General features: G+C 48.0%; 1 protein-coding gene across 7 annotated transcripts in view; it reads right to left on the bottom strand.

The window, feature by feature from the left end:
- Positions 1–7,852: 7,852 nt before the first annotated feature.
- PLEKHA6 (pleckstrin homology domain containing A6) overlaps positions 7,853–12,911 on the bottom strand; it is a 136,317-nt gene continuing 131,258 nt past the window's right edge. For 6 of the 7 annotated variants that reach the window (XM_007166153.3, XM_007166164.3, XM_007166158.3 and 3 more), the window contains 2 exons: positions 8,708–8,831; positions 7,916–8,020 (listed from right to left, as the gene is read on the bottom strand). In XM_007166153.3, coding sequence (XP_007166215.1) covers positions 8,716–8,831 — 116 coding nt within the window. In that variant the 3' untranslated portion in view covers positions 7,916–8,020; positions 8,708–8,715. Of the gene's footprint in view, positions 8,021–8,707; positions 8,832–12,911 lie in introns of all 7 variants that reach the window. The other variant, XM_007166154.3, reaches the window with a different exon arrangement.

Genomic DNA, 12,911 nt, shown 5'->3' on the forward strand with positions numbered 1-12,911 from the left:
ACTGTGAAGTTGAGCTATGGAAAATGAAAGATGAATTTAGGCTTAGGGTAGGGCCGGACAACGATTCAGGAAGCCTGGTTCTAATCCACCCACCAGTTGTGTAGATGTGGCTGCATCCTTTCCACCCTCTGTGGGCCTGAAAAAAAGAGAGGCTGGACAGTTCCTAACGTCCTTTCTCTCATCGTAGAGCAGTGGTTCTCAATCCCACTAGAGCCAGCATTCCCTCTGTAATGTCCCCTCTATCCTGCAGTGCAAGTCATAGATGATATGACCAGTCTACATACATCATTAAAAAAACCCTCAAAGCTAATTATAATAAAGAAGAAAAAATTATAATAAAACACAATGTCTCAGTATATAAATGTTCAGGCAAGACTTAACAGAAGACATAAGTAAAGTAGGCAGATTGCTTGCACCTACTTGTAATAAGTTTGAACTTCTTAAGAGAAATAGACCACCATTATATACCACCACCCCTCCAAAAAACCCAAATAACCCCTCTCTCCATAAAAGAAAATGAAAGAGCAGTAGGGAGTGAATACCAGAATAAAAACTAATGTTAGCTAAGTAAAAACAGACCAGAGGTCCTTGCATATAAAAAAAGAGGGAAATAAACTTCACTGAAGTAGAGATAACATAGCAAAGCAAATTAGAGATGGCAAGGTGGAGACATTGAGGAAACACCATGTGAATGCAAACAAACTGAGTTTGAGGGAGTTCCCTGGTGGTCTAGTGTTTAGGATTCAGGGCTTTCACTGCCATGGCCCGGATTCAATCCCTGGTCAGGGAACCGAGATCCTGCCAGCCGTGCTGCGCAGCCAAAAAACAAAAAAACAAACCAAAAACTGCGTTTGTTGTGTGTGTTGTTTAAATAGCTCCCTATGTTACCACATGGGATGGGGTAGTGGTGACATGTCACAGACACATAGATCTGTATTTTGAAACGCCATCATGTGTTGAGGCAAAATTCAGTCTGTGGGACCTTAAAAGGCCTTGGAGATCATATATTTCCAATAGGCAATGGGGAAGAGAGGATGGATTGGAAAGAGAAGTGGTGATATAAGCCGTTTAGAGAAATTGAATGTGGACCCCTGGGACAGTGTCAGAGAAAAATAGAAAACAACAGGCAATTCCCCAAAACATTTCCACATATAATTGTTACAACATAGGTGTTCGTCTTTGGGCTGTAAAAAAACTTAAAAAATATAAAGGAGGCAATAATATGAAATAATTTCTAAAAACATTTCTTGAGGAGATCCAATGAGACCCCTTGCATTTCAAGTGTCTTTGCTCTAATGATGTTTGGTTCTCTCAGAGCTCCTCTGTTAACTGTTTTCAGTCAGCCTCTTTGCTTATTCAGTAAGACCCTACTGCATTGGAACCAAATATACAGTAGTTGCAATGTTAGAATACATTGTGTAGACAATGCGTGGAGCAGATTATTCAACAATTTTGAGACAATGTCTTTATTCCACTCAAGAGCCTTCTCCATAATAACCATCTCCTAACTTACTGAGTTATTCATAGAACTTATTTTTAAAAAAACTTAGCTTATAAAAACTTGTTAGGACTATTATGAATTCCAGTATGACTGACATACTGGTAGTGGGTTTAGTCCATTTGTACATTTTAAAGTCGTGCAGGACAGAAAGCAATTATTTATTTTGGAAACCTGCCCTGTGCATTGCAGCCACTAAATGACAGTAAGAGTTTTGCCCCCTTAGCACTGAGACAACTTAAGCTCCCCTGAAAATTTCCAAAATCACCCCTAGGAGGCAGTATCATCCCCATTGAAACTGGTAGGTTAAGAGCTCAGGCTATAAAATCAGAACACCCTGGGCTTCATCCTAGCTCCATGAGACAGATATTTTATTCAGCCTTTCTGTGCTTCAGTTCCTTTGATAATAATAGTACCTATCACATAAAGATATAATGAGAATTAGTGAGTGAACGCATGTGAGGTGCATAGAACCCGGTACCTGGCTCATAGTAAATAACGAGTCATTGTTCTTATTATTCTAATATAGTTATGATAATTACTGTGTTATTAATATTACTATTATTCGTGCACTGTTAAATGCTGTTATGTGAAAGACTTCTGATCTCCTCTTAATTGTGGTTTTAAACTGCTCCCACAGGAGTATAAAATAGCAGCTAACAATACCTCCCCTAACAATGGAGCCCACCTGTAAGCTCAGAACTGAACCCTCCTGAAGCTGGACCCTCTTCACCTGGTTCTCAGATTACAGCACTGGGCACCAGAATTGGGCCCCAAGGGGTTTGTCTATAGCCCATCTTCCTGGAGAGGGGCCCCCTTCATGGGGGGCAACCCCAGGGAGGAGGACGTAGGCCCTGGAAAGCCTGTCCTGATCACCGTGGAGAAGGGCTGGGATAGTGCAGCTACTCACTGGGGCTGGAGGAATAGAAGTGGGCAGGGGGAGGACACCTCAGATGGCTGAACAACAGGGGCCCTGCTGACGTCCTCCAGCGAAGGCTATGGAGCCAGCAAAGGGGAGACCTTGGGAAACATTTTCCCTCTTCCCTCATCATGCCCCTAAAGGCAGCCAAGGGGCCAACACAGTGTCACCACCATCTCCTCTCATTTGTAAATGAATTTGAGTTTTCAAAGGGTTTTTCATCCATTTTTTCATTTGACTTTCTTGAGAGCTCCATAAGATGGCAATTAATATCCCCATTTCGCAGATGAGGAAACTGAGACTCAAGAATTTTAGTGACTTGTCCAAATCTTCATGCAGCTAGCAAGGAGCGGAGCCAGGAGTTGAGCATGGCATCTCCTTTCCTCCATCATTCTCAGCAATGGGGTGAGCCAGTTCTGCACTGGAGGCTTAGGGATAAGGGGGCATGTGGCATGGCCCCCATTCCCTGGCAGCAGCAGGGTCTGAAGCCTGGCTGCCGCCTGACCCTAGCATGCCTCTCTTCAAGAATAAATACACAACCACACAGTTACAGAGCACTACTCCTTAAAGGGCATTCTGCTAGTTGCTTTTTCATTTATAGTTCCTGACTACTGCCCCCTTTTGCAACCCCAGCCTGGCTTGATTGAAGGGCTGATCTGGGCCAGAGGGTGGAGCGGGCAGGGACCTGTGAGCATCATGCTTGGAAAGAAGCGCCCAGCAGTGCCCTGTGTTCTCACATTCCACCTCCTCTCCAGGTCAATGGCTTTGGCCTAGAGGGGGAGCTGCAGACAGAGAGGCAGGTCCTGGAAATTGACAATTTCTCCAGTATACCTCCTCCAGCTCTAAAGGTCTGTCTTGAGCCTGTATCTGGTCCCAATTCTCCCTGATTCACAAAGGACATCAAGGTTTATAGCTCTCCCAGGGATGTTACAAAATCCAGTCATTTTACTTATTTTTAAAAGTATAGATAGATAGATGATAGATACAAAATACATACTCCACTGGCCTTTTAAGGATGAGAAGAGGTGTCCAGAATTCAAAATCAGTCATTAGAACCAGGCTGAGGCTAATCAGGAATTACAAGAAGCTTGCCTTCCTATATCCTCTTTCTTGAACCATTTAATGCTTCCTCCTCTCCCCAGACAGCCTGCAGAAGCCCAGGGAAGCCTGCCGCTGTCCTGGTCTCCCGTTCTCTCTCCACCCCCCGCCCTATAGAATTCACAGGGCTTCTTGACTCTCACTCCTCACAAACACTTCAAATTGAGCAGCTCTGGTAAAGTCCTTCACACTGACTGTCAATAAGGGATAACCACTGAGTACCTGCCAAGAGAAATGACCCCAAAACACTGAGGCTAGATGAAAAGAATTTGGGCAACCTTTCTGATACCACCCCCCCCCACCCCCCGCTTTCAGTGGAAGCTTCCAGGGCCTGAAGAATCTGATATTTCCATTGTACAGGACCTTGGGACAAACTTTGATCTGGGATCACCTGGATCAAAAAGATGACAGTGGTGTTGACAACAAACCATCATTCCCTAGTTCATGGGGAGGTGGCACGCTTCTGAGAACACCAGGATCCCTGCCTGGGGAGGCTGAGACGGACAGCCCAAGGCATGGGGGAAATGGGGGGTGCATATGCTCTGAACCCAGTTCTCTTAGGGAAGGATGGCCCCAGATACCCCTCCCCTCTTCTGCCCAGCACGTAAACACTCATGGACCCCAAGGCCAGCCACAGGCAGACACGGACACAGAGTGCCAGAGACACACCACTTGTACAAACCATTTATTCCCTGCATTGGGTTTATACAAACTTGCAAGATACAAATGCAGAACTCACTGGGTGCTTCAGTACCTATATCTAAAAAGAATGCTGCTGAGAGGGAAGCAAGCTCCCGCCTGTCACTCAGGACAGCCCCTCCCTGGGGAAGGGCTCGTCGGCTAGAAAGATGCTAAGGGGCTGGTACGGCTGTTTGGTCCCCTGACAGAGATGCCCTCTGTTTATCTAAACTTAACTCTTCTTCTAAGGTCACTTTTATACTAAATAAAGACACTGAGTCATAAATTTCCTTGTATGGTTTATTGTCTAATACTAGCAAATCAAATTGGCCCCAATATGTGCATAAATAGATATATGTGTATATATATATATATATATGTATATTTCATATTTTCCTTAGTTTGAAGAGCTGCCAGGTTGTTGGGGGATACCTAAAGGGAAAGGAATTAATTCTGTCTTGCTATAGTCAGCCCTGCTCCAAGAGCATCCCTCTCACCAAGGAAGGCGAGCAAGTGCACACAGCTTGCAACCTCAGAAAAACTCTAAAGTGACAGTATTAGTATTTGATTACAGCCTCTTGGTTATTGATGAGGGAGGTAATGTGCTAATTGGGAAGGCCCTAGATTAGTAACCAGGGCTGTCACCAGGTTGGTTACCTCGCCCTGGGCCTCCATCTAGGCCCCCTTCATTCATAGCGAGATGCTTTAGGCTGGGAATAGGGTGCCAGCAAATGTCAAAGTGGGAAGCCAGGCTTCAAATGCTGGCCAGGAGCTCTGTGCTAGATTCCAAAACCCTTGATTCCAGATCTGGACAAAAGACATCCATTCTGCCCAAATTCTTGCAAGGCAAGAGCCCCTTGCCCACTTCAATAGTCGATAAGCAGTTTGGAAGGCTGAGCTGGCTTAGTTCAGAGCCCCAGCAGCAAGAAAGTCCTTGGCAAGTCTGAGATGTACCTTGTCCGTGGGACCCTCTGGGCTGACTTCGCAGTCTGGATGCCAGACTGGGGTACCATCCCCTTAACAATGGCCCCCAGAAGAAAGGTCACAGAGGGAGACAGATGCCATAGGTGTCACCCAGACCAGTGAGGGATCAAGTGAAAAGGAGTGTGAGAAGTCCAAGGAACTTGAATGTATCTGCCCCGAAGGACCCGTGATGCCAAACCGTTCCCTTTGGCCGTTGCAAAATATTCTAGGTCCATCAAAGAATAGACTGACATTCTCAGTGCTGTTTGGCATAGGCTGCCCTTTCCAGCAGGGTGATAAAGGAGGTGGTCCAGGAACACATCTGGGGGGGGTGTGCCTGCGAGGCTGTACTTTTGTGCACACAACTGTAAACATTTCCTTGAAGAGGGTTCACACCCAATAACCCTAGAGGGTCATCAAAAGTTGACAGTGTAATCAAATCCTTAGACCAGGACTTGCAAGAGAATGTCCTGCCCTGGCAAGATCCTCTCCGGGTGAGCTCTGGGGACCAGCCCTTTGCAGACTGGGGAATGGGAGGAAGGAAGCTGCCGAGGAGGAGGGAAGGGTGGAGGGTTGGACCTAGAGGCAGCCGTCCCAGTCTCCTCATATCATTTGCCAATTCCATTCAGACATTGCACATTTTGAAAATAGATTTGCTTTTATAACAAAAGCGTAAAATAGATCTGTCTTAAAATAAGTCTTTCCTCTCCCCTTCTTTGGATCAAAAGGCATGGGGTATGGCCGCAGTATGCTAGGAATGATGTGGAAAGTAAAGGAGAGAAAATGGGCCTGGGCAGGAGTTCTAGTAAAGGATCAGACATCCAAACAAATATATATATATATATTACATATACATCTATAATATGTATAATCTTCATAAAACATATATTAAGGCATGTAAAGCAACATAAAGAGCCAGCTTTATGAAATAAGAGGTGAGAGAGAGGTGGCAGAGGGGCAGACATTAATCCTTGGTATTTTACATGTATTTCTAAAAATATCACTTAAAAAAAAAGGAGAGACAGACAAAGAAAGGGGAAGGCATGGAAGGCCCTGAAAAATCTGTTTCTTATGGATGGATAAGGTGTGGGAGAAGATGGAGAAGGGAGAGACGGTTACCTGGGAGCCAATCCCACCTGCCAGTCTGGGGGGGCGCAGGGAAGGGACAGGTTTGGGGTGCTTGAGCTGTGCTGAAGATGGGAACTGCAGCCAAGGGTCATGTTCAAAAAACCTGCTAGAAGTGAAGGTAAGTGGAATCCCGTCTGTAAACCCTCAGAAGCATGAGAATATCCTAAGCACCTAGAACAGTGCCTGGTACATAAAAGGTGCTCAGTAAATATTTGTTGAGTGAATTGTCAACTTTACTTGCATATGAACCATAACTGTCCCAGCCACGAAGGAGCGGAGAGGAATTGTTGGAAGATGAAGTAATCATTCTTGGGGCCGCTGGAGGTCAGACTGAAGTCTCTGGGCAGCAATTCTGGCAAAGAGAAGGCCTAGGGGCCAAGGTTTTTCAGCTTCACTCTCTCTCCTCCATCCTCTCTGGCTACATTCATCTGAAGGTGGGTGGAGCATACGGAGAATGGGCTTTGCTTCTGTCTCTCCACTACTGGCTCCCTGGGTAGGTGGGTTGTGAGTGAGCCAAGCTAGAAGGGAGACCTTCCATACAGCCTCAACTTGTCCTCATCTGGGATGCCTGGAATGCCTGGGATGCGGGGTAGGGCCCCAGAATCTGGCCTACCAGATTAAGGCCACATTCCCTCTTTCCAGGGCACACGCTCAGCTGGCCCACAGCACATTTCAGCGGGAAGGGAGACAAGATAATGTCACAGAAATGTTTAGGAAAGGCCCCAAGGCTGACCACACCCTCTGTAAGACAGGTCCTTCTCTCTGCTCCTGACCCCAGAACCAGGCCCAGACCTAGAAAGAGCCATTTCCCAGACTGCTGCTGCCCGGCCCCTCAGCTCACACCTCCATACCCACAGCAGTATGCTCCATGGCAGGTCCTCAGTCTGGCAGCCCCGCTGATCCTGGGGACGAGGTGGGAGAAGCAGAGCCAACAGCTGGCACTATACTTGGCACTAACCTAAGGTTCCACCCTGGGGAAACCAATCCCTTACCCCTTCTCATCTCCGTCCTCCTCCTGCTACTTGCGCATGAGTCCTGCTGCTTCCCTTTCCTCCCACTCTCCTGAGACCTCTCCCTCTCTCTCTGCTACCCTTCTCAACCTGCCCTCAGACACTGCACAGACCTGCTGCTCTCTATCCACAGCCAGCACTGTCTTCTGGGAGCCGAGGAGCCTCTCCCCATCTCTCATCATCTTGTCTTTGGCTCAGGCAGGGTGGTCAGTCTCCACTGGACCCCAAAGGAGCACCCATAAGCAGAGATGTGCCAAGACCCTGGGCACAGCTGGGGCAGGACGGCAGGGGTGATGGGGGAAGGGGGTGATGGTGGGTGCTGTTCTCGGTGTCAAGAGAGGAGTCCTAACCTAAGATAGCCCAGGGCGCATTCCCCACCAGGGCATCTTCTCCATCAGGGAATGTTCCAGTAGGGCCATCACAACCCAGACCTAGGCTCCCTGTGCCATGGGCATCAGATAGGATGGCACTCCTCACCCCACCATCTCACGCCCTGGCCTAGGACCACCGTCTGAGCAGCAAGGACTTCAGGGCCGGGCGCCGTGGGTATGTGGACACTGAGGCATCCGTGCTCCTCTCGGCAGAACCCCGGCCCCCAGCCTGGCTCTCTGTGGCATTCCCATGGGAGCACAGGGGCGGGGGGCCAGGGGGCCAGGATGGGCAGAGGCGGGCTTCAGAACGTGGCTCTGTGGAGCTTCACGGCGTTGGCCTCGGCCAGGGCTTGCACTGGAGGAGAGAGACGCGGGTGAGAAAAGCACTGCACAGAGGGGCAGACCCTCCAGCCCACCCTCCCCAGAGAGAAGTCTTGCCTTGCAAAAACCTGTGGAAACCCACCCACCCCCTCAACCCTGAGAGAGGGGAACAAACGAGTAGAAGTCAATTCTTGTTCACTTGCCTGATATTGAGCAGCTGCGTGCTAGGGGGAAAGAAGGGACACAGCCTTTGCCTAGAATCTCCCAGTGCTATTTTAATTTACAGTAAGATCTGGGAGTGATCTGGGAGAAATAAGATCTGGGACAAGCAGCTTCTGGGGGCTTCTGAGGCAGGACTGCTGTGTATCTCAACAGATGGCAGGCTTCTTGGCCGACAGGAAGTGCAGGGGTGGGAGTCAGGGCAGTCCCTCAGACAGCGGACAGGAGAGGCCTCAGCTCTGTTCCCGTCTGCTTCTGGAGAAGCAAAGCCACTGGCACTGCAGCATCCAAGAAGCGGCCCTGCCAGCCGGCTCTAGCCCGACACTGCGTGGGGATGCTTGCGGGCTCAAGCAGATGGATGGAAGGGAAAGAGCGGCAAGGGGCACTGGGGTGAGGGGAGAAGCAGTGCCGGGCAGAACAAGAGGGTGCAGATGGCTCAACGGGGGTGAGGGAGGGGGTCCCGCTCCCTGGGCTGGATGAAATACAGTAGAAAAGTGCTTACGTCAGAGCTCAGACCCGCATGGCATGGCTGCTGTCGGCGCCCCGTGGGGATTCAGACGATAGGGGGTTGGCTGGTGGAGCCGGGGAGGCAGGGGAGGTGGGAGGGCTTGGGGTGGCACATTGCACTGGAAACAGAAATGAACAGGGAAGTGAATAGGGGCGGCCGGGGGTGGGAGGAGGTAGGTTGGGCACCCAGAGCAAGCGAGGCCCCCCTCCGTGCGGTGCGCGGGAGCAAGGCAGGAGGCAAGCAGAAGGAGAGCTGAGTTTGGGAACTTGTTCAAGCTGAGGCAGAGCTGGCCTGGTTCCAGGGGTGCCATGGAGGAGAGCATGGGGCCCCAGGGGAGCCCTGGCCCAATCCAGGCTCTGCTGAGAACCAGTGTGACTGTGGGCGAGGCCCAGCCCCTCCGAGCCCAGGGCTCCCCTTCCATCCCTGCAACCGGGAGAGACACGCACTTTTCCACGACTGTGGAACAGAATGAGGGATGGCACCTCATAGGCAGTGATATCGCTAGTGATAATGATTAATAGTGCAGTAAAATCACACTAATCCAAATCATCAGGCCCTCATTCAATGACTCAATCCAAGTGATCACCGTGTTTATCAATTCCATGCAAACAGAGGTTTCTGACAGGCTTCAAGCCAGTCGGTTAACTTAGGCTGGAGGGTTCAGAAACGATTCCCCACAGTCACTTACTATCTCTTTTCATCAATCCAGGAAAGGCAAATTCCAATCCACCCCTAAACAGATCATTAAAGGCCTTAAAGTGCTGCCATTCGAATTAATGAGATTTTACTCTATTATCATTATTATTTCATGTTGAGAACAGCAAAATGAAGGACAAAGAAAGGGGAGTCGTATTGTTAGGAACAAGCTCTGCACCGTCTCCAGACCCTGGTGCACCCTTGGTGCAGCTGTGAGAGAGCATCCTCACTCAGGCTCAGAGAAGAACCAGACCTCAGCCAGGGTCACACTGTGCTTCCCCCAAGAGAGGGATCCTGGCATTGAACTTCCCAGTCCCTTGCTCCCACCCTACCCTGGACCTCATCACCTTCCCTGGCCTCTGCACAAGAGAAAGGGCCAATGCAGCCCCACGCATATCTACACTCGCCGACATACATACATAAGACACGCAGTGCTCTCCCCGACGGGAAGTGATCCACAGTCTGTGCACGGGATCCAGCAATACCAAACCTTTCTACTCAGCACACATAATTCAGATGTGTGTGTATGGGCACTTCTGAACCTGTGCCTTGCACATGACCCAACACACTTGTAACTTGCCATACAAACACATACGCAAACTCTTTCAAAACACACATTTGTGTGCATGTCCGTATCACAGATAATGGTTAGTTGTCTGGCAACTTCAACTTTTAAAAGAGTCAAAAAATCAAAACCTAAGCAAGGAAGATCTCAAGGAAGCCAAATAGATGTTACAATGTACATGCAGTGAAGCTCTTACAAATTTATTCATTGAAGAGCTCCTTGGAGTCCAGTTACACTTATTTACACACAATTCTGATATATGTTGACTTGCTGAGTTTCTAGCCCATGAGAGATTAGAAACAGGAAAATCAGGAGAGAGAGAGAGGAATTGAGAGGCCCACTGACATCTATATAAGGCACAACTGAAGAGAGAAAATCTTCTGTAAAAAGTAGACATAATAATTTTAAAGCATTTCACCAAAGAAGACATACAGATGGCCAAGAGGCACATGAAAAGATGCTCAACATCACTAATTATTAGACAAATGCAAATCAAAACTACAATGAGGGGACTTCCCTGGTGGCACAGTGGTTAAGAATCCGCCTGCCAATCCAGGGGACACGGGCTCAAGCCCTGGTCCGGGAAGATCCCACATGTCACGGAGCAACTAAGCCCGTGTGCCACAACTACTGAAGCCCATGCGCCTGGAGCCCGTGCTCTGCAACAAGAGAAGCCACAGCAACGAGAAGCCCACGCACCGCAACAAAGAGTGGCCGCTGCTCACGGTAACTGGAGAAAGCCCGCGCACAGCAACGAAGACCCAACGCAGACAAAAATAAATAAATAAAATAAATAAATTTATTAAAAAAAAAAAAAACTACAATGAGGTGTCACCTCACACTGGTCAGAATGGCCATTATCAAAAAATCTAGAAACAATAAATGCTGGAAAGGGTGTGGTGAAAAGGGAACCCTCCTGCACTGTTGGTGGGAATGTAAATTGATAATAGCCACTATGGAGAACAGTAGGGAGGTTCCTTAAAAAACTAAAAATAGAACTACCATATGACCCAGCAATCCCACTACTGGGCATATACCCTGGGAAAACCATAATTCAGAAAGAGTCATGTACCACAATGTTCACTGCAGCACTGTTTACAATAGCCAGGACATGGAAGCAACCTAAGTGTCCATCAACAGACGAATGGATAAAGAAGATGTGGCACATATATACAGTGGAATATTAGCCATAAAAAGAAATGAAATTGAGTCATTTGTAATGAGGTGGATGGACCTAGAGTCTGTCATACAGAGTGAAGACAGAAAGAAAACCAAATACTGTATGCTAATGCATATATATGAAATCTAAAAAAACCCAAAAAACTGGTACTGACAAACCTAGTGGCAGGGCAGGAATAAAGACGTAGACATAGAGAACGGGCTTGAGGACACGGGGTGGGAGGGGGAAGCTGGGGCAAAGTGAGAGTAGCATCGACATATATACACTACCAAATGTAAAATAGTTAGCTAGTGGGAAGCAGCAGCATAGCACAGGGAGATCAGCTCAGTGCTTTGTGATGACCTAGAGGGGTGGGATAGGGAGAGTGGGAGGGAGCCGCAAGAGGGAGGAGATATGGGGATATATGTATGCATATGGCTGATTCACTTTGTTGTGCAACACAAATTAACACAGTATTGTGAAGCAATTATACTCTAATAAAGATGTATTACCAAAAAAAAGTGTAACAGTTTGGTAGCATTTAGCAGGGCTACAAACAGATCTGTATGGATTACAGCCCCCAAGGGCATCTCTTCCACAGAGGTCAGCAAAATAAGGATGTTTATAATTATACTAAATGAGCGAGAGCAAGAAAGATTGATTGCTAAATATAACCTCTTTAAGAAGTCAGAAAAATACTAAACACATTAGGAATATATCCATCAAAATAAATTCACATATGCAGTGGATAGGCAGTGGACAGATGTGCTATTACAGTTGTGTGTTCACAAGTGCTACCACATCTGCAGGCATAATCGGTCACATGTACTCACATTCATGAAGCTGTGCTCTCTCCATCCTGCACACACAGGTGTGTGTTCACAAATGTGCAGTACGTACACTGTGCGCAACATATACACAAATACTCTTTATCATTCCTCATACTGCAAAGAAAGCCTATCACACGTAAATATGTGCATTCATAAGCACTACCTCCACCCACGTATTGTACACTCACGTCAACAGCTTCCCAAACACCATCTGTACTCATAAATAATGGGTCTCTGCACAACACCCATAGACATTTTGCACACACAGACACACTCCTATATTTGTACTCAAACTTTCCCTCCACCCACACATAACATGCGTGCATACGCACCCATACATATGTATCTACAACCATTACCCAATACAGACACTGCAATGACATCACGCCACACATACAAACTTAAAATTGCCACATCTTCCCAGATACTGCACACCAGGTATACCAACAACTGCTACAAGCTCGCCACCGACCACAGCATCCACGCCACACACCCCCACTCAGGCACTAACTACATCCCTTGCCCGCTGCACTGTCCTCATGTCCCCTGTGCCCAGCACTCCCCCCGCCCCCCAACAGCGCCTGCTGTGCCTGGCAGAACTGCGGCTCTGGGAATCTGGGCCATAGGCCAGGGGTGGTGGGGACAGTGGGCTAAGTCTGAGGTCTGGCCCTGCCACAGCCATTTTTTAAATAGTTGGGGTCTTGGCAAAAGCAAGGTGACCATTTGTTTTTAGCACACTGACCCTGAAATATAAGCCCATGTGTATCAAGGGGGAATCTGAAGAGCCAGGGTGGGTTTTGTTTTCATGGCACCTTTGGCGGGGGAGCTATAGAAGAGAGAGCCAGGGGCTGGGACAGGGGAAGGGGCAGAGGGAAGTTTTAACAGTGCTGTATGCTCTAACCCTTGAAATAGGAAGTTGACTTTTGCCCAGAGCATGTGGAATTTGAT

This window comes from Balaenoptera acutorostrata, chromosome 1 (genome assembly GCF_949987535.1).
Source record: "Balaenoptera acutorostrata chromosome 1, mBalAcu1.1, whole genome shotgun sequence".
In the NCBI taxonomy this organism is placed as follows: domain Eukaryota; kingdom Metazoa; phylum Chordata; class Mammalia; order Artiodactyla; family Balaenopteridae; genus Balaenoptera; species Balaenoptera acutorostrata.